This window comes from Typopeltis vanoorti, chromosome 8 (genome assembly GCF_054136105.1).
Source record: "Typopeltis vanoorti isolate ZY-2024b chromosome 8, IOZ_Tvanoo_1.0, whole genome shotgun sequence".
In the NCBI taxonomy this organism is placed as follows: domain Eukaryota; kingdom Metazoa; phylum Arthropoda; class Arachnida; order Uropygi; family Thelyphonidae; genus Typopeltis; species Typopeltis vanoorti.
In genome coordinates, this window is record NC_143556.1 from 143,749,710 (window position 1) to 143,772,315 (window position 22,606).

General features: G+C 36.2%; 1 protein-coding gene across 2 annotated transcripts in view; it reads left to right on the forward strand.

Annotated features, from left to right (window-relative positions):
- Positions 1-22,606, forward strand: part of LOC150104400 (protocadherin Fat 4-like) — a 345,892-nt gene that overhangs the window by 138,193 nt on the left and 185,093 nt on the right. For both annotated transcript variants that reach the window (XM_090396350.1, XM_090396351.1), the window contains 6 exons: positions 2,227-2,346; positions 3,881-4,012; positions 7,724-7,823; positions 9,310-9,419; positions 17,450-17,623; positions 21,321-21,455. In XM_090396350.1, coding sequence (XP_090252476.1) covers positions 2,227-2,346; positions 3,881-4,012; positions 7,724-7,823; positions 9,310-9,419; positions 17,450-17,623; positions 21,321-21,455 — 771 coding nt within the window. The remainder of the gene's footprint in view (positions 1-2,226; positions 2,347-3,880; positions 4,013-7,723; positions 7,824-9,309; positions 9,420-17,449; positions 17,624-21,320; positions 21,456-22,606) is intronic.

Sequence of the window (22,606 nt, forward strand, 5' to 3'; positions counted from 1 at the left end):
CCTTTGGAAAAATTAAAATATTTCACTCCCCCCCCTCGAAAAAAATCGTAACATAGACATATATTATTATAATATTTATTGTATTTATATTCAACACAAAACATACACAGCGAATATTGCAAAAATCAAATGCGAATATTACATTTTTAGCATCTTACATACACATTTGACATGGCACATTATCTCATACAGATAGATCTATTGTTATTGTACATTTGCTGTACCAGGATATGAAACGTAAAATGATTAGTAATAAAGAAAGAATTAAAAACATAAGAGAAGTTTAATAACATTTTAATGTGTCGGATGTGTTTCAATACCGCTACACAAAAAGTCAATATCAGGTGAAATATTTGAAAGTGCAATTCTTAGATTTCTGCTTTAAAATGAAACATATGAATAAGCAATATTTACTAATATTCATTAAGCGCCGAAATACGCAGGAAGCAAAATTTGTGAACCAATCTGTGATTTTTCCATTAAAATATAAAAAATAACAAAAAGGAAATAATAAAAAATAAATATGTTTCTTTTAAGATAAAAAAATTTACTTAGTCTTAAAATATTTTAAATTTGTTTTCATTATTTCACGCCCCCCCTCAACAAAACCTACGGCTCCCAATGGGGCCGCGGCCCACAGTCTGGGAAGCGCTGATATAAAAGACTTCAACCGAGAAGTTGTGCAGCACTAGAGTATGCCTTAATGTGATAAAACGTAGCTTCTGTGAATTTTTAAAACACTCGCCTCGGTATTCTAATTCTAATCCGAATTAGACCTTTCTTATAAAAGGTAAGATTTAAACATAAAAAGTCCTTATTTTGAAGGTCTTATTTAAATGGCCTCTTACCGAAACTTAATTATAAAGTACATGGTTATATTTTGAACCGAGAAGAGTTGGCTTCAGTGATTCCCCCCCCCCCTTTATACGCAGATAAGCCTAAATCGCTCACGCCATTTCGACATGTTTATACTATATGATTGCTTGTCAGGAAACGGAAGACGATTCTTCTGACTGTGTAACCCCCTGTGGACTGATTGCACTGAAGTTGCATTTTCATTAATTTTCTGTTGTTCTGTAATCACCGCATGATACAAACTGGGGAAACTCGGATGAATTCTCTATCACTTTTCATCATAATTTAATATCTGATCCGAATATAGTGATTTAAGATCGTTTGCAGTCCTTCTTGAATTGATATTAGGCTGACTGAACATTGAGTAATTCCGTAACGTTATGAGTTGATTCAAAACTTAAACAAAAAATTCCCGTGAATGTTTGCCTTGATGATGACGGTGAATCACGCCCACCTTATCAGAGGGATTCAATCTACCTCACAAGCGCAATGTTCCAGACTGTTTTCCGGCAATATTTTAATTTCGCCTTTATTTCTGACTTGAACCCGAATTAGCTGGGTTCCCCTGCGTAATATTTTGCACACGCAAATAAATAATATTTACAGAATACTGTTTAACAAATTATTTTTAACTCCTACTAAATTTCGTAAAGTGAACGTAGATGTAATGAAATATTTGACAAGCCACGGACTTATGGAGCATTTCATGTGAAGCCTCGTATTTGGGGAACATGGTTAATTTTAATCTTAATTCATTCAACGCGTGTATTTACATTTTGAAGTATTTTTATCGTTCAATCCCTAATTATTTTTTAAACTAAGGAGAACGAAAAACATTTTTTTAAAATACCTTTTGGCTCCTTTAATTATTAACGATGTCTAATTGTGATTATTAAAATTCTAAATTTTTTAATGCACGTACCAAGAAAGCAATGGTCCGCGCGGTTAGCCTAATAGCTGTGCGCTTCGCAACCATATGACTAGGGAAGGAGTGTCCCAGGTTCGATTCCTGTCGAAGACGTGAGGAATTTGAGGATCTTCCTCAGCCACAAAGTTAGCCGGTCTTGAGCACGGGCAGCAGGGTTTTTTCAACCGGCTTATCTGGCGTTTTTCATCCAGCAAGTAGACAAACCGGGGCCCTGTGAACATACACGGATCTACAGCCATAAATACTTGCCCCAATAGGGGGGAGAAAAAGGGAGGAAACTCCAAACGAATAAATAAATAAATAAATGGTCGGACGCAATATATCGTAATGATTTTATAATATATTGTATACTACATTATATAAAATAATATATTCAAAATAAAAATAATAAAAACTGCCTTAAGATTTTAAGTACATAATTTAAGTGCATATTTTCCCGCTAGGGTGGCAATGAAAATAATTCCTTCGCCCTTTCCGATCCTATCGAGGGAATTCTTGTTGTCAACAAACCACTTGACTACGATTATGGAGTCAGAGAATTCAAGCTGTTAATTCAAGCTTCGGTAAGTACCTCATTTAATGTGAAAATTGGTTTTGATAATTAAGGCAAACAGCTTAAATAAGCTGTCTGTACAGAACTGAATGAATAAAAACTTATTTATTCTTGATGTTTATGCATTTTCTTATAGTGTATATAAGAAAAGCAAATCGGCTTAAATTAATAAAATTTTTATTTCCAGAGTAGTTATTTAAATGTAAGTCTAAAAATTGCATAAGTGGCTGCATAATAAGTAAAGACGAACTCCACACGAACACTTAGGAAATGTGTAATACTTAGCCATAAAGATCGTTAACCACTAATACAATATTTTATTAAATTTAAACAAACAAACGTTAATTTAATAACTTTAACGAATACAAATCGATTTATAGTCTTTTCTTTGTTTGGCGAACATATTCCATTGTAAATTATGTATAAAAAAGCGCCGTACATAATGAGAATTATGTACGGCGTATTTAATCATTTAATTTAAATTATTAAAATTTAAATTTTAATAATTACATAATATATGTAGCATGATATTTTATTGCATTTAGTAGCGATTGTAAGTGAATTTTGATATATTATGATTTTATAATATATTGTATACCATATTATGTAAAATAATATATTAAAAATAAAAAAAAAATATATCACTTGCATACTATTTATGTATATGCTTGTCGAAGTCAACATGAAATGAAATGAATTGTGCATAAAAGAAAGCGAGTTTTTGATTTTACCTGTTCATTAAGTTTTTTAATGTTTTCTCCTTATTGAAATCTACTTAGGACTGGGATCAGATGCGCTTCTTGAATGTTTCTCTAAAGTTGTCACATATGCCACACCGGAGATATTTTGACCTTTTTTTGTGGCTCACTGTTCGTTGCATTTGGCTGTTTCGTTGAGCACAGCCCTTCCTACTTAAAGCCTGTCAAACATCGCAAGAGGAAGTTGAGAGAAAGAATCTTTGTGCCTCTACAGTTCCTTAACTTTCCGCAGTCCTTCGGGCATAATTAAAACCTAAAGCCTTGGATCAGTTTTCTTTTTCTCTTCTAATCTTGCCTGGAAGCAAGTGGAAGAAGAAAAATTGCCGAATGTTTATTATCACCGATCACGTAGAGAGAAGGGGAAAAAAAGTTCGCTTCCTGATTCAACGATCGCATATTACATAAGGAAAACAATGCAGAATCCAAAGGGCCATTAAACAGCCTAAGGAAATCGACATTGCGAAGATCAAGTCGAAAGTCCCTTCTGTCATGATGCACATGAATTCTGTGAATCCATTAAGTAACTGCACTCATGTTGAGCAGATCCGACAGCAGTTCGTTAAGTGGGTTCCAAGGTGAAAAAGATGTCCTTGTAACCATTCCCTTTCGAAGATGATAAAGTGTCTTCTCAGCGAAGGGTGTAGTGCACATAAGGTCAAGGATTTCGGCACCACCTGCCGGTATTCCTTAAATGCATTGAGGTCGACTGTCCCATGTCAGTGCATGACATAATCGCGTGTGCCACCCCTCGTCCATAACCCTTCTAATTATCATTTTCTTTTCCAGGATCACGGTTCTCCCGAAAGTAGGAGTACAGTTACCACAATGACAATACGGGTCAAGGACTCAGACGATCAGAACCCTGTTTTCACGAGGGAGGTATACAAGACGCACGTTCTGGAGGCTGCGGCAATTACGGTATGATGTCCTTGCACTTTTCTTGCTATGATGTTATTGACTTTAGAAAAACAAACAGCTGTTCATTCCTTATGTTTGTGTGCATGTGAGAAAGAGAGAGAGAAGCAATGATGTTTGCATTAAGTCCCATCTGGAAATCAGGATGATAATTGTATTTAACTTCTACGGAATTCTTACTGGCGAATCCTGCCCAACATGTTTAAGACAAAAATTAAGCAACCTGTTTCGCAAGTTGTTCAGAAAACAATAGTGGATGGATTACTTTATCCTGATCTTTATGACCAGATAATAGCATTAATATCCAGTTATTTTATACAGAATTATAGTCAAAGATTAAGTGACTGAGATTCATTTTAAATACAGAGCTGAGTTAAGTAGCTTTTTTTTCTCCATTCAAAGTCTTCCTAAATCGGAAGCAGGACATTTCCCCCAGCTTTGTTAGATAAAATCTTTGTCATGTTTTAACATACAGATTAACTGCAGGTTTTTGTATTACAATCATGTCTTCATCATTCTTGTTAGCTTAAGATAACGTGTTTCTTATAATTGGGGCAACAAGGAAAAGATCAAGCAGTTCTTGTAAGCGACATATTAAGCGCAAAAAAAGTCTCATGAGACTGGAGGAACAGTTAATTTTTTTTGTAGGGAAAAGAAACGGCTTATTAGCAAAAAGTTGTGTAACGTGCCATAATCAAATAAACTTTAAAATTATTAAATGACCTCTGTACCTTTTGTGGTAAATCAACGAAGTTCACGTGCCCTTTTTTATCATTGAAAATGATCACAGTCGCACAGATGAGCTGTATGTAATGCGGGTTTGTCTTCAGCAAAGTACTATTAATGATTTTGCCGAAGGCAAACACGCATTATCAAGAAATTTATATTTTTCTGTTGAAATTCTTAACACAGTTCGGCTGTTTGAGTTTCTAATTTATTAACAGAAAAATTCTGTTTATAAACGTGGACGATTTATTTTATATATAAGCAGTCTGCTACTTTGTTACAGTGTAATATAAATCCAGTGCGAAAATATTCATGATGGATATTCGTTTCTTTCTTTCTTTTTTTTTAAAAAAAACATTTGACTTGGTATTAATTATAATGAAGAGCCAAACGCTTCAATTCGGCGACATGAACTTATTTAAGTTAAGGGATATTACATCCCATATTGTTTCTTAGCCGAATAAGAAACTCAAAGAGTTTCTTGCCGAATATAGAAACTATATAAAGTTCGGCGATTCCAAGCGTAAGCAAATACCTGGATAGTGCAGCAACTGACCCTTGAAGGTAGTGCAAGCTGAGGCAACTCATAGAAAGGGTGGAGCAAGGTCCGATCACTATTCTTGATATTTACCCATAATGTGAACTTAACTCCTAGGAGCTGTATTATTGTTCAGCATTATGAGAGAAGGTCACTACTCAGATCGGTTTCGACCTTTTTTGAGGTCTCATCAGTGAGTAGGTAGACCATGTTAATACCAAGTTTGTAACGAACAGAACTTGCCACACTTTAATGAGAATTGCCAAGAGGTGTTCTATTAAAGTATTAATTATAATTTATGAGTAAATTATGGGTAAATATCAAGAATAGTGATCGGATCTTGCTCCACCTTTTACATGAGTTGCCTCAGCTTGCACTACCTTCAAGGGTCAGTTGCTGCAGTATCCAGGTACTTGCTTACGCTTGGAATCGCCGAACTTTATATAGTTTTAACTATATTCGGCATGAAACTCTTTGAGTTTCTTATTCGGCTAAGAAACAATATGGGATTTGACTTGGTTACTAAAAATACTCCAACAAATCCAACTGCACCAGCGATTATTCAAGCACGTTTGAGAGCAGCAGAATTTCTCCCAATAAGCACCCATCCGCTGAGGGGGGAAAAAGAAGCTGAAATACACTTATTGTTTTCCTTTCTTTTTTGTAAAAGTGGAATGGGAATGTAAGTTCTTGACGAAAGAGTTTCAGTATGTAGCATCAATTATTTCCTAAGAAATAAAATAAATTTTCAGATTTAAATAATAATACCATTAGAAAATTGATTACGAGTTGGATTTATTGTATGGAATGAGTTTCTGTTTCAAGTATTTATACATCACCCCCCCCCCCCCACCATACACATTCAGGAGGTCGACAAACCTGTAATTCAACAGTGTCACGTGTGGACAAGTGGTTCAGAAGGAAACAACTACCTTTTGATGTAGTTCTTGAACATTTGTATGTTTTCCTTCTAAGCCATTGCGAGGAAAGCTGTGTTCATAGATAGAGCAGGTCAGATTTAGGTGTAATGAAAACAGGAAGACGGCAAGTTGGCTTTGTATGTTTAAAGGCGAATCATGTTGTCGTTCTGCACATAATCTGGTCCAAAGTCAGTTAGTTCTGAAAAGAAAAATGATTTATTAAAATATCAAAATTTAGTTCTTTTACAATTAATGCAAAATCTTAAAAATTATATCCGTGATAATACAACTACCATAATACATAAAACTAAGGGCACTCTGAAATTGAACAGACTACGACACGTCAGAATTTGATTTTTCTCTCGCTCTCTCTCTGTGTCCATTTCTCAATTACCTGCTATGGGCAATTGAGAAATGGACATGCTGCACAAATAGTTGTATTGGTGGGAGTTTTTTTTTAAATTATTTTTTAATTATTTTTTTATTTTTTAGTAATTTAACCGTGATAACCAAGATAACCGTGAATATAAATTCACGGTTATTTTACAGCATTTTTATAAGTAGTTTCCCTCCTACTTTATGTTAATATTATAGTACGTCGCATCACTTCGGTATCCAATAAACTATTGCGCGATTCACATATATATTTAGACATCATAGGAAGTTGTATAAATACATACTAAATAAGGTGAGAATGTTGCAGATGATATTTTGAACTGCTTGAGAGAGGTCCGGCTAAGTAACGAGAGTGTCCTAACGAATATCTGCAAATGCCCATTTATCTCTATAGAACTGCGACGACAATCACTGAAGTGATCATTTTGTCCATTTAAAACTACAGGTTGGGACGGACATTGTGACATCAATTTTTTCTCATTTTCAGTAAATGATTACTTAAATCTCAAATTCATATTTGTGATATGGATTTGTTTTCTTGTCTTTATTTCTTGTTTTTACAGAACCCATCGAGAACCTCAGTGAAATTAGTACCACTTGAAACTTATAGAACTCGAGCATTTCTAAAATATGCAACATTTTCCCCTTAGAGCTTTCAATTAGTCAGTTTGGTTTCTTTGTTGACCTAACATGTGTATTTCAACCGTAGATCACTTAAATCGCCAAGATGCCCTTTTTTGCAATTGCAGCGAGAAAATTATCATATCGGTCTAATATGTTAGTGTTATCTGTTAAGGCTTCATAATTTACATTTCTAAGAACATGTATTAATCCATCTCCGAATGTTTTATTGCCAACAACTAGAAATCTAATTTCTAATTCACTCTTACCCAGCTAGGTTTTTCAAACCAACAAAACTACGCAATTTTTTTTTCGATATTTTTCTGGCTTTCATAACACAATTGCAGAGAAAATTAATCTTTGATTCACTTAATTGCGAACTGATTTCTAATTCACCTTGAAATAACGAAAACATAACATTAATTATCTTTAAATGTGTGAGATTTTTTACTGCTAAAAAAATACTGATTACTTGTTCAAAACATCAGTAACGTTTTCGCTTTAATTTTTCAGGGGGCCAGAATACGGGTAAAATTGAATATGGATCCCCCTGTACATGCCTATGATAAAGATTTAGGAGTAAATGCACCTCTACGGTACAGGATTATTCAAGGTATGTAGAACATTTCTTTGGGTGACTATTTACAATAGTTTACGACTACAGTAATGATTATGCTTCACATATCATTAAAATAATGAGCCATTCGATCATTACACCCATTAATAGCAAAACTGTTAATTATGGTCTTATTTGTTTTCTTAAGATGTGCGATAGTTAAATACCAATACAACGTAAGTGTGCGATTAGCACTTTTGTTCCATAGCATTCGCTTCGTTCGAAACATGCGCAAAATCATTTTTCGCATGTTTGGAACTAAGCTTGCAAAAGATTATTGCATTTGGTACGGAAAGGGAAAAACTCTTTATGATCAAGTCATAAATAGGGGAATATTTTCGTGATTTTCACGAAAAGAAAAACTTTCGTGTCCGGCTTATAGAGCAGGGTTTCTTACCGAATTGTGTAAAAAATAAAATGATAAAAAAAATTCTTATCTCTCCCACGGTATTACTGTATTATCAGTTTAAAACTTTAAGGTGGAAGTCACAAATACAGTTTATAGAAAACAGGACATTCTGTTGGTAATGAACAGCGAAGACAGAATTGAAGCTTACCACCGAATATGTTTTGCACCATTTACGGTGCGTAGTGGTTTGATGAAATTATGAACAGCTTAAATTTTCTAACAGTTTCAGCAACTTGTAAAATGTAGTTCTAATCACGAGGTTTCTCTGAATGTGTCAGTTGAGTTTAATGTCCGAATGTAGAGATCATGGAAAAGCCATGAGCTCTGCATCGCGTCTTTAATAGTTAAATGCTCGTATGAGGAGTGAAACAGAATCAGCATATTTTCCTTAATTATCTTACTTCACTTAAGTTTTTTTCCCAATTACTAATCGAATTTTTTATCTCATATTTTCTCTATTTTGAGATTTTCTTCTTTTAAGTTGCACACCGTATTTGATGAAGGGTTAGAAATTGTCATTGAACCGAAGCTCCACGTCTCGAAACAAATGCTTACGCTTCAGACCAACGTGTAATATTTTATTTTCAATGCTTTTAATAAATCATATCGAACTACATCTTAGTATTCGTAACCAGTATATACTAATTGCGAGAGCTACAAAAACGTTTACGTAAATGCAGTTTTTGTGATGGAAGAGAGTACAGAATGTAACTTAGCCTGAAATATTTTGTGACTAATCTCTCCCTCCTCCAAATGGCGAGAGATAATCACATATAAACAAACTATCTTCGGGCTTTATCTCTCTGGACACTTGTTGATATATATTACCCAGATAATGTCGAGTTAGTACCGATGTTAATATTGAAGAATCATCTTTTACATTTTCATTTCTAATAGTGATATCATTTTAAATAGTATTTTGTTGATTATTTTATTGGAACTCATACATAACTTTGCTAGTGTAGAAGATGTAATCGTTCAAGAGGTGTTTTATTTAATTAAGCAAAATAATCTAGCTCTTGTCTCGCTTCCGTCATCCTTAACGTAAACTGATTCCTTGACGTTGTCTTTCAGGAAACGAGCATGGGGTATTCGAAATGCATGAACAGACGGCTGATTTGTATCTGATTAAAGAAATAGACCGAGAAAGTCTGTCTAATCATGTGTTAAGGCTGGTTATCCAGGTAAGTCGAACTGATTACTTAGTCATAGCATCCAAACATGGCGTGATACTCTAAATAAGGAAAAATATACCCAATTAAAAAAAAAAACGAAAAATATCGCATTAAAAAATCTGAACGTTTTCATAGAAGAAGCGCACTTAAGTACATTTTTTCTATATTTTGAAATTTCTTTGCGATCAAAATATTGGTTTATTGCATTGGTTTACTGAAGCAGATTTTAATGATACTCATCGAACTTCGCTTCCAAGTAAGCTTTATGCGAATGAAAGAAAGAGGGATCATTAAAAATAACTCATCCATGATTGCAGAGTATTCCCCAATTAAAAGTTTATTTGTATTGTTTCGAAAGATTCTCCGAGATTTATTGATGTTATTAAGTGTCCTCCCCCCACACACACACCCTTCTTAGTGATTTATGTTAGGCCGTGACTGAACGATTTTTCCTTCCCATTTACTAATTTCTTTATATATTGTAGGCCTTCTCAGGGATAATTTGGCAACACATAAGTGACTGAAGCAAAAGGGTATATTAGTAGGTGTGATTTCTAACCTGTATTAAGATTACGGCAAAATGAAGAGGAAAACATTTCAAAGCGTGTTTCCTAACCGAGATGTTGGTTGAACATGCAGGTGCCCATTTATTAATTCTGAATTAATTCACATCGAACATTGGTCGAAACCGGAGTGAGCAATTTATTTCAACTGTTTCATGAGTATTTTCACGAGGAAATAAATCTGCTCAGTATGATTCTTAACCACCCCCATCCCCAGTGAAGGTCGCTTTGTTAGCAAATCCATTTCACCTGTAAATCTTAATTTGTCAGCATGCAGCGACAAACTTAACCAGCGTCTTCATCAGGATAAGCCACTAAGCAGTGCGGATATTCGCCTAATACTTGTTGAAAACCTTCGTTGTGCTGTTTATATTCACACACACACACACACACACGCAAGGCTGCAAGACATATAGCATATTAGCGCCGTGTGTGGGCAAGAGGAATAGAGGGGAGGAATATGTTCACATTTTACTTGACCAGCTGAAGGTTGTAATCTTTGGGAAAGGCTGAGGGGGGGGGGAGACTGTTCCAAAGGACAGAAGTGGATGGAATAAATGCGGAGGCAGTGAAGTTGGTTCAGTGCGTTTTAAGATGGACTGTAAAAGTGTGTTGGTTAGCAGGGGCTCTTGTTTTAGTGATTTTGAAGGAGAGTGGAGGAATAATAGTGGCCAATTCAGCAGAGCGCTGTCTATGGAAGTACCTGTAGAAGAGACACAAGGCAGAAACTGAACGTCTGTGAGAGAAGGGTCATTAATTAGCTCGTTCGCCCTCTTCTGGATAGAATCGAACAATCTTAGAGAGGATTTTTGTGCACCACCCCAAATATGAGAACAATATTCCACGGCTGGGTGGATTTGGGCTTTGTATAAAGTTAGCAGCAGTGAAAGTGTGAAGTAATGTCTTCTTCGAAAAAGTACACCAAGTTTTTAGCGGCTGTAGAAGCAAGCTAAAGTTGAAATGAGGTTGTGCCAAGAGAGATCAGAGGAGCAAGTCAGTCTAAGAAGAGAAATATGAGTGTAGTGTTTGGATATCTCAGTATTACTGGAGATAAGCGGGGGGGGGGATTGCGAGCTCTTTCTTGCGAGAGATCAGATAGGACTAAGTTTTGGTGGCATTGAAGTTTACAAGGTTGTCCTTGCCCCACTCGGATATAGCCAGGAGATCCGAGTTCCTGTTCCTGGTTATGGTAGATCCTGGGGATTCCAATACTTCAGCACCACAATGTTTGTCGAACAAAGGAGGAACGGAGTGTACTGTCATCAGCAAAGCTATGGATAGGATTGGAAATCTGTGAGAGCAGGTCATTTTATACACGAGGAAGAGAGTGGGCAGGAGAAATTGAGGAGAGGAAATCGTCCAACATAACAAGTAGTGAGCAACTAGTGACAACTTTGGAGATCCAGTTGAGGAGTGAGGAAGGCAGACCATTGGATGACAGTTTGATAAGTAGCCTCCCCCCCGGCCAAACCCGATCAAATGCCTGAAGTCATATTCAGAGAAAAAAATGCCTCGACGTCATGTTCAGATGAACAGTCAACTTCCCTCCCCCCCGGCCAAACCCGATGAAATGCCTGAAGTCATATTCAGAGAAAAAAATGCCTCGACGTCATGTTCAGATGAACAGTCAACTTCCCTCCCCCCCCCAGACCCAGGTTTACACTTGTCGATTAGGAAATCGCTGTCTGCATTCCTTAATGGTTGAAGTTGGCGGATATCCTCCCTTCTTTTGTGAAGTTAACTCCTCGTTTGAAAACTTAGCCTGGCATCTTTTCAGTAAAAGCATGCAGTTAATCTGGACAATATAATAACACTTCGTGGAACATTTTACAAGCTCCACGAATGCTCGTGGGAATCAGGCTATGCGACTAGTTCCCGATTCGTGCGCACTCATTCAGGCAGCAAAGCTTTACTAGCTGCAGAATCGTCAAGTGTTGAATATCCTGCACTTCCGGAATCAGAGCCATGTTGGTTAAAAAAAAAAAAATATTTCCTTCTCCTTAAATCCACTCAAATAATTAATCCATGATGTTTGAAATATTCCCCTTAGTGCATTCTATATATGTAAACGCATATATAATTAATTAATTTGCCATTTGCAGACAGCGATTTTTGACAATACTGCGTACATTTTTTGTATTATAGTGCGATTTCATCGGAGGAGTTGTAGTAGCCAGTTTCCGTAACGAGCACATTAAACCGACAAAAGTTAACTGAGGTTGAAATTCGTGTTGACCCGTACTTAGTGGACTGAGTTACGATTCTGAGGAAATTGTCTCTGGAAGGAACGAAAGCGTACCTGCAGGAAGCTGGCTTTCACCGGGTTTAAAAGTTTGACAGATTAGAAAGGATATTAGGCGTGATGAGGAAGCGGAACTTCCGCTGTGAACTCACCCGGGTCAAGACCATTACAAAGGCCGCATCTTTTTCTTCTTCGGATAACTGTCGATGGCTTCCTGCTGGCAGATGATGTCATTCGCTACATCCGTCATATTTTCTCACCTACTACAGGTGTGACTGGCCGTAGTAACTCGGCATACGGTTTTAGGAACACGGCCTAATGCAACTTTCCCCCTTTTGTTCTTCCTTCACGAAATCTTGAGAAATACGTGACACCTTACGCAGAAGATACTCATCCATCGCTGCCGTGTAACATTTTTTAACGGTTGGCCTCTGACCTGAAAGGGCGTCGTACAAGTAAGGCGGAATGCAGAAATTGTAGGTTTTATCCTTGGGCGTTAAGATGGAGAGAAAGTGTAGAAGTAGGTCATCAAGGCACCTCATAGCGTCTCGAAAGGCTTAGCCTTCGCTGTAACGTGCGCGAGGGAGATGCATGCGCTAAGAATATATAGCACCGTCATATGCGTCCGCCTAGACTGTTTTAGATGACGTTACTTGTGTGGGGAGTGTTGTATGTCCATACATCTGATTGAATAACAGGCACAGTGACATGTTTTTCTTATTTCATTCTTCGGTCAAAATGTAGGTTCCACCCAGTGAGAATGAAAAGTACGATCACTTTTTCAAAAAATAAAAAAAGAAAAGAAAAAAAAAAGCTAAGGAGTCTGCTTTGTGTGTTTATATATTTATTTATATGCGTGTATGCACGCACACACAAATATTTTATACGAAATATATTTCTTTTTTATACAAAGAAATAATTCCTTTATATAAGAGGAATGATATATTGCTTTTATAAAGACGCATTTTAAAATATTGAAAGTAGGGCTTTACAAAAAAAATCCTTTTTATTTCCTGATTTTGCCACTATTCAAATTGCATAACTCCTAGAATAGGCACGAAATGACTGCTCTTAATCGGCAGCTCGCATTCCTGTGCAAACTTTCCCATTTCGGCATGTGCCACTAAAGAAACATCTTGCTTCATCGATATTATCAAGATAACTCTTGACCAACAGTTATCAAGATATTCCTTGGTCAATTGTTCCATCACTTCCCAACTTATCCAAAACTGACCTGAGAACAGTTTTCGTTCACTAACAAAGCCCTCACAGCTCACTCCGGCAAACGATATCACTCATTCGCTAATCTTAAAGCAAAAAATCAACTTTTCACGTTCTTGTTGACCACACGTTTACTTTTTTTCCCAGAGACAAATCGCTAGTTTTTCTCACACTGGTGATATTCTGAAAAATTTCTCCCACGTCAATCCTACAAATCCCCTTAACTTGTGTCTCTATCATATCCCCATCTATCAACCAGCTTCTGTAACCCAGAAATATTCATCTTTGGATCCGTTCCCCCTCTTCCGCATTTCTAAGATACCCAGATGACCAGATATGTGCGAAATAATCCTGATGAGGCCTTATCCAAGCCGAGTAATAACCTACTTATCTCTGCTTGTCGGGATTTTCTTCAGTAACCAGGCAATCGTATGCTGTTTTATCCATTTTTGCAGTCTGCCCTCTGAAGTTTGACTTACCACTGACCATCACTTCCCAATCTTTAGCAGTATTTCATTAATGCTACAAAGATGGTAGTCTTTTCATTCCCAAATACATCTCCTTAGCCACATTAAACTGACATCCGTTCTCCTTTGATCATACTGACAGTCTATTTACATCTTGTATCATCCAATAATGTTCCTTAATTACAAAGATATCTTGCAAATTATTTATTTATTATCATCAGTCATTATTATCTTATAATATTTACTATCCCACAATTTTAATTTTTTAAAAAAAAATTTAATGTAAATATATTTTATGGTACAATATTCGGTAATTATTGTTAATATATTCGACATTATGAGCCACTGAATGAGGGATATATCACCATGAAAACTAAACTTCTGTTTGCTTAAAACTACGTCTCTTTTTTGTCTTCTTGATTTGCGTTTTAAGTTATATACCTACAATATTGTATTGTAGGTATATAACTTATACTGTATTGTATTATATATAATATATTGTATTAGAGACAATATTATATGTTTATTTTATTTTTATATGCATGCATTACCTGAGTTGTATAGAATATACCTAAATTGTAAATCGTGCTTTAACACTTTATTCTAATCAGTGTCTGGTGGGATTACCTAATAGGCCATTGTTAGCATTGATTGGTACTTAAACTAATGAAACACTTAGCCATTCTGTATGCTGCCTTCACATCTACCGGATCCAAGGAAGTTATTTCATGTTTCTTTAACTGCATATCAAATTTTCTCAATAAATAATGATGATATTCTCTTCAGTGTGTCGTTTGCATGCCCGCGATAATACCGATTTCTCCAGTAAATTTATCACTAACGAAGGGTAATAGTTATTTTAATGCAGATAAACAAAAATTTAAACCGCAGTTTTATAGGAAACCAAAATTAAAAAATATAATATTAAATTGATTATATTATTAAATTTATATTATTATTCCACAAAAATGACTTTGCATTTTTGATTATTAGGAAACTGGCACTGCCACCTACAATTTCACATTGCTATTACAACGTTAAATATTTAATTACCTGGTAAATTTAAATGCATTTAACGAAATAATCCATATGATATACCTTCAAATTACGCAAAAATGACTTAAAATAAAAGGCCCTCTTGCTGTTATGAGAAACTCAAAAAATAAAATAAATGTTCTCATATAGTTCATATTACTGTACATTAGTCACAGTTTATATCAATAAGAACAAGAGGAAATTATCAGGATGATTTCTGTTATCAATAACTCAATCATTGATAACAGCGAGAAGTTTGCAAATATTTTTAAATTGCGTTCGAGCTTGTGATTTTGAAACTCATATTGCGCACTAATCGAATTACGAGAATGTTTGGCACCGAGGAAAAATGAAAGCATTTCTGGAAGCGTTCACACGAAATAGAAGGAAGGCAGGATGTGTTCGCTTTTTTTTTTTTGCTTCTCTCACTAGGTTCAGTGGCAGACCACTTTATTAGGTGAATGGGTATTCGTTTAGTTCACTTTCCTCTTGGTCGATTGTTCATTTAGCCCGTTTTTATTCTTGGAATGATCCAGCCTATAATTTGGCCATTAAATAACTTGCTGGTTACAGTGGACTCCAGTTCTCCCCTGAGATGAATTTTAGTCTAATTAGATAACATAAGGCGCTTAGATACTGTGGCAAGTTTGTGGTAAATTATGGCGAACACATCGCTTGGTTTCTCTATTTAATAGTACAATATATCCCAATGTTATACTGTAATAAGCGCAAAGGGGGGGTGGGCAATTCACTCTTTTCGAGCGTTCCATATACTTGACTTAGCACTATGCACTGTTTATAAAGTACTTTATGTGCCCCCCCCCCCCCCTGGGAAGATTTCTAGCACAAAGTTCATTTGCATTATTAGCACATAAGATGGACTAAAAGTTCAATGACCAAACATGGAACTTTTATCAAGTCTCCAGTTCGTGCGGCGATAGTCGTACACCGGAAGATGAAATTCATCGTCCCCTTAAAGACGAATAACCTGCCCAGAGAAATGCTAACCAGGCAGGCAAAGTTTAGCCAGAAATTCAGAATAGTAAACATTCCATATAATATATTTACTACAAGTAAATATTATATGGAATTATTAAAAAACAACCCTCAAAATATGATCATTTACTTCAAAGCGTAGATCCAGATTAAGTTTAAATTCTACAGCGCCGTCTTACGTTACTTTTGCTAGTATAAATCAGTTTGGTGTACTTTGAAGTACGTTTTACATAATTCAGACTGATCAATCACGAACCATACAGTATAGACACAGCAGAAACAGATGCCTCCTAAAGAATCCATTCCCTATTATTAACGTACATAACGACCATATACCTCTCGTAATTGCTCTTCTTTTTATGTTAACTTAATTGCATGTTCACCGAGACTTATAACGCGGTTTCTTATAAACGAAATGCAGAAGACTAGAGAAGTGTGTGTCCAGACAGGTTTGAATTTCAGATCCAGCTTGTCAAGTATCAAAATATGAATAATTTAATTACTTTAAATTTCAATTAGATCGAATTCCATTGGAGTAGTCAGAAGTGACCAACTCCGTTAGGAATGTGAACGTCTTTAGTTTTTGTTGAGTGTGACTTAAAAGACGGAAGCAAGTTCTGCAGCTGCAAAAAGACAGCGTGCTGTAATTCCCGGATGACGAATTGCTAATAAAGTACTTGAAGGAGGAATAGTTTATTAACTAAATGCCTTGATAATCACTTAACAGGCGCGAGCATGTCGGAGTGAAGAACGATCACTCTGTAATTTCCACGCTGCATTATAAGTGATGACAGCAAATTAAAAAGTGACCCCCTATTAACTAAGGGGATAATTGCATTTCCTCCTTTACGGTGTTTTCGTTTACTAGCGTGTAATTAGAAAAGGAAATAGCGTCCGTAATACGGATGTCATAGTCGAGTAAATGACTGTTTCTTGTTGGTTCGTTCGCATGTCACAAAATAATTCTTGCAAAGCAGAATTCTCGAAACGTTTTCCTTTTAATACTCTGAGTTTTCTTCCTATTTTCAGTCTAAGGTGAGAACATCTCAGTTTAATTCGGTTTTTCGTGAGCACTGAAATGCTTGCAACGAGAGACGAATAGAAAGGTTATTGTGTTGTTTATTACTTCACAATTGTTTTCTAAGTAACGTGATCTCTCTCTCCTTCTCTCTCTCTCTCTTGTGGATATACGCGTGCGTGCATATCGCAAAATTAAACTAAAAGGAGGGCTTTCTTCTAGAAATCACGGTGCAGAGCCGAACACGATGTTTTTAGTTCCTACTGGATTTACATTAAACCAATTCAAATACCAATTTTTTTATTTTTAATTTTTTAACACTTATTTTTAATTTAAACATAACAAAAGAATTGTTTTATTTCGATTTTTCAGTGAAATGTCTTAATTTTGTATGAATCGATATTTTAATGAATAAATTGAAAAAAATAATTATATCGAATTCTGTTTACCTTTTGGTTCTGGTGCCTTTCTTAAAAATGGCGTTATTTCTTTTCTAGGCCACCCAAACAGACAACAGCATTAGGGCGGCAGTGGCTAAAGTCGAAGTCCAAGTGCTTGATGTCAACGACAATGTCCCAGAGTTTGAGTTTGAGATGTACAACATCACCGTCATGGAGAATTTGCCGTTAGGGTTTACGGTCGTCCAGGTGTTCGCTTTTGATGAGGATTCGGTAAGCATTTACTAGAAAGAAACCGTTTCTGTTGAATCGAGTAACGTGACCGCAATATGCTCGTGCAAAGACTTCATAGTTAGTCATCGTATATTACGAATGAAGTTACACGAACAAAGCGGTTCCGGACATTTCAACTGAATTACATTCTTGTCAAATGAAAATCTACGGCACGACACCGTTATTAGAGATCGTATCCACATTTTAGGGGATTGATCTAGACCTATACATATAGATAAGTAAATTACAACTTGTAATTGAAGTGTAGGGAGAGGGAATTAACCTATTTAATTCCTTCCCACTACACTTCTATATTGCAAAACATCCACAAAGAATGCTCAGAAGGGAATTATCGCAGGAAAGGTGTTCAGTAGGTTTGTTCCTAAATTCTGAAAGAATCAACTGGAATTTATTTTGCAGGTTAAACTCCTTCGAATTTTACTATACTAGAAACCAGCCCGCTTATATGCTACGTTAGTATATCAATTTTATTTTGTTCTGCTTTGTTTTGCTTACTGTTATTATACCTTCTTGAGGTATCTTCGAAAAAAACAGCTCCCCCAGTAGCAAGGGTTTCAACGAGAATCATGATTATAATAACGTTACCTTTCAGGAGATAATTCATATTTTCAAAAATTGGTGTACTCGACATTTTGAACTGAACGGTAAATGTAGCGGCAATCATGCTTTAATTGTATATATGTAAATACTCTGATAATTTCTCGTTGTCTAAATATATAATTAACTGATCATTGGCCATGGTTAACGACTGAATAGTGTGTAAGTCAAAAATTGAACAGTCATACTAATGGTTACAAATGTTTTTAGTGCAGGATTTTTATCGCTTGGAATGAGACTACCGTCACCCTGCTTATTGTAATCATTCAGCAAGTGCAGTATATGAGTCTATACTAGTGTCTACGGAATAGCGAACCCAAATATCTACCTACGGTAAAGTTTTTCGCCTTTTTTGGGGGGTGCGCCTCTCGTTGGAAAAAAATTAATAGTATATAACGTAAGTCTAATTTTGAAAATAAGTGTACAGAAGAGTCCTTCACACTTCAGTAACAATTAACATAACAAACAGGCAAAGATGAATCACAGAATGAATAATTTATGATGTTGGGGAATGCTGCCCCCCCCCCGTAAGGACTTTAAAAGTGAATCATCCAGTTTCATAGGAAGGGGCAGACGTTTCTCAGGGTTACTCCTCTTTCTAAGAAAGAAAAAAACAACTGTAGTACGCACACAGTTAGCAGATCTCATACTATCCTGACTGCCTTAATTGCTAACAATAATATAAACTAATATCTTGCTTGAAATTGTGCTGCTTGTCTTTATGGGGAAAATGTTCAAGTCAATTCATCCCATCGAGGCTTGGCCCTCCGCTGTCAACTAATTTCAGCTGCTTGCAAATGACTTTTTCGTGAATCGATCGAAATGTCCTTTGCACACCTTTGCTTCAAACGAAAAGCGCTCTGGTTGTGCTCCCTCTCTCACACCTAATTAATAAGATTCTGACAAAATTCTTTGAGTCTCTGATGCAAAGGTAATAATAATAGTGCTTAAACGAAAAAAAATAAAAAGAACATAAAGGCAAGTGGTTTTAAAAATAAGCCCAAGGAAATATACTTACAAGCCAATTATGAGGTTTGGATCCCCACAAGAAAATTAAAGAAACCTTACAAACCGAGATGAAGATAAGGATTTGCTTTCTGAATGACAGAAAAGTGAAAATGATTCGCGACAATCACAGAGAAATGTGCAAACTCTCTCTCTCTCTCTCGGCTTCTCTTTAAGGCCTTAATATTAAATCTACGTGCTCGTCAATTCTGCGATTATCTCAAAGTGTATGCTCGCAGACGATCGCACATTTTACAGTTATAAGGCGATGCGGTAACTGACCGAGGTGCTGCCGAGGGTATTGGAGTCGTGGAGAGCATGGTAGGGTTTTATTTTCGGGAGAAGAAAATAAAGGAGTTGAAGTGAATAAATAGGATTAGCTTTTAGTGAAGAGAAGGAAGAACCCAGGATAGGAAGTGTTCTTTCTCTCTCTCTCTCTCTCTTAAGCCACCTAATAAAGAAAGTGAGAAGAGTCTTCGGGTAGTTGAAAGACGGAATGCGTTAAGGTGATCACTTTTATGGCTGTCAGTTTTCTAACTTTCGCAATTTCAGAAGTTCCTCATCTCTGTGAAATTAGAAATAAAACTAAGTTTTAAATCTGTGAAGCAAAAAAATTTCTACAGAATTTAAAATGTAGTGCGTGTTAAAACACCATTTCCTGGCCGAAATACATTAGTTAATGCAAACTCTGATTCATTGGCACTAATTGAAATTCAACTCCTATAATGCTTTCTATTGAGAAAGAAGTCAGGTTCTACATATTCGAAAATAGTGCTACATATTTTATGGGCGGATTTTTCGTCCCTCAGAACAGGCAAACAAGCCAGTAGAACACACACACATATTTATAGAGAAGAATTCTAATAGGAATGGGGCCAACCACGTTATGCGCGTATTACGGCTAGGAAATTCAAGGATACTTAGGCCTTGGGCACGTAAGTACCTGTTATTGGTAGAATACAATTTATGGACGTCTATTTCTTGAATACGTGTTTAATATCTGCATGATTTGCGAAAGAGGAGTAATATTTGTCCCTTTATTTATTGCTACGATATCTGTAATACCCGAAAATAAATTTCTGAGGTTGGACAGCAATTTAAATTTCACCCAAAAAGCTTAGATGATTATCGTATTCGTTTGTTTAAATTCTTGCTGGTTTCAGATCAGTGCGTTCGTATTTCTTCATCGTGTCACGGATTTGCTTTGATGTGATTGGTTTGGAAAATTGCGGAAGAAATACGATGCCAGTTCTACACAGTAATATTGTCTTGTGAATGGTTGGAGGAGTATTATTCTACTGGACATCATAAGGGATTCTCACAGAATGCTCATCTGTAAAATAACTTTCTCATAAAATGAGAAAGTTATTTTACAGATTTCGACTTTCATTTTTCTCTTTTTTGAAGTGAAAGAAAAATCGAACGCAAACAAGCTAGAACCCGGACAAAGTCAGTAACCAATAATGATAATTAATACTGCCTTGACCAATTCCCTTTCAGAGTTCGCAATGAGAGTGTATTCGTAATTCATTAAGTTGTAATTTATCTACAAGTCAGTGGCGTCTTTTGTATATTGAATTTCATTCACATCTCTAATGATGGACTTTTACAACTCTCCTCTCATGTGCACTTCTCATGTAAGAATGGAAAATAAAAATACAGACTGCCAAACCAGTCTTCCAGTCGAATTCTGTTGTGGTAAAACTCAGGTCAAACTTAAGTAACCGAAAACACAAATTTCAGGGTTTGTTTCTGGAGATTGCTCTGAACTTTTAAGTTCAGCAACTAAATTCAGCAACTGCACTCCAGATAACAGGATTCGAACACAAGAAAGTGTTCGAAACGCAGTATTAAAAAAATCCCCAAACTCATTAAACAAGTTGCCTTCCTACCCTCCCCCCCAGGTTTAGCGCATGTCAAGAAGAAAAAAGAGAGTAGCGAGATCTGTATCTTTACACTTAAATAAGAATTTTTATTTTTAAAATTAGTGTTAATTAAGAAATTATCTGATAAGATTACGCAATACGATGCTAAAAGATATTTTTAATAACTGCAAATGTCATCTTCTGTTTAGGGAGAGAATGCGGAATTTACTTATGAACTGGAAGACGAATCGGGTGCATTTGAGATCGATCGGTCCGGAGGAGCCATTAAAGTAAAGGACCCCAGGAAACTTGACAGAGAAACTAAAGACCTTATGAGGATGAGGGTAAGATCTTTGTTATTCTGTTATGCATTAATATACGTTCATCAGTTCCTCATTAATTACTTTTACTCTGTTTACGTAACTCATCATGTGTATCACACAAACGAAGTTCAAGGAAGAACAAAGATATTCACAAAGATGGCCCGTCTTACGTTTTCCTGTTGTGTTTGCGTTTACACATGCACAAATGCGAAAATATCTGATTAAATGAAGACATAAAAACTGACGGATCCCTTGAATCGCCCGCAATAATTATTTGCGTTTCTTTTACCTCCCAAGTCAAACGGGAAAATTCCTTTTGTGCTCCTGAAAGAGAAACAAAATCCATTCCAAATGGGATTTTGTTTCTTTTAGCAGAAAAAGCACGCTTTCCCTTTTGAAAGAGTTGTCAGTTGTTTAAACAACGTGCAATTACTGTTTCCCTGGAAACATAAAGGATAAAATAAGCGAACGAAGAAGAGTTTCTGCACCACATTTATTTAAGGAGAAGACCGTTCGGAGAAGTATCGTCGAAAACACCGAGAACGGTAATTACTGCCCTGAAGCGTGTATGCGTTTTTAAAATAACCGTTACTGCCGTCAGGTATTGTGTCGTTGCAGTCCCCGTAGTCTCATCGTCTTGTTTTACAAAAGACGTAACTACCGAAAACTACTTCTTAACAGAATGTCTTTTATATGGCACGAGAAGAAAACTGGCTGCCGAGTTTGTCTGACCCGCTATGCCCACCAATCAGTAATGAACAGAAAATCGATCGCGAGCTCGGTCAACTCTTCCTGCTTGTTTTCCACTTTCGGTTAAGTAGCACTCAGAGGTTTGTTTTACGAAAACACTTCGCTTCCATTTTGGGGTTCCCTCTCTATGGAGAATGACGTGCCCGAAAGACACCACAAAATCAATGTACGCCATCAGGAAGTGGGTAAAGAGGAACGCCGCGAAGCAGTTGGCGATGTAAATGTGCTTTTAAGGCTCAAACCTTGATTTTAGCCCAAACATAATAGTAACCGACGGTTGCTATTGCTTTGTTTACCATCGTCCCGTCGTGAGCAATTAGCGTAAAGAATATTTACAAGTGATTGTGGCATAACTTTGGCCTCAAAAGTTTTAAGGTAAAGAGGACTGCAACGTTGGTGATCTTGAATGAACCAACACAATG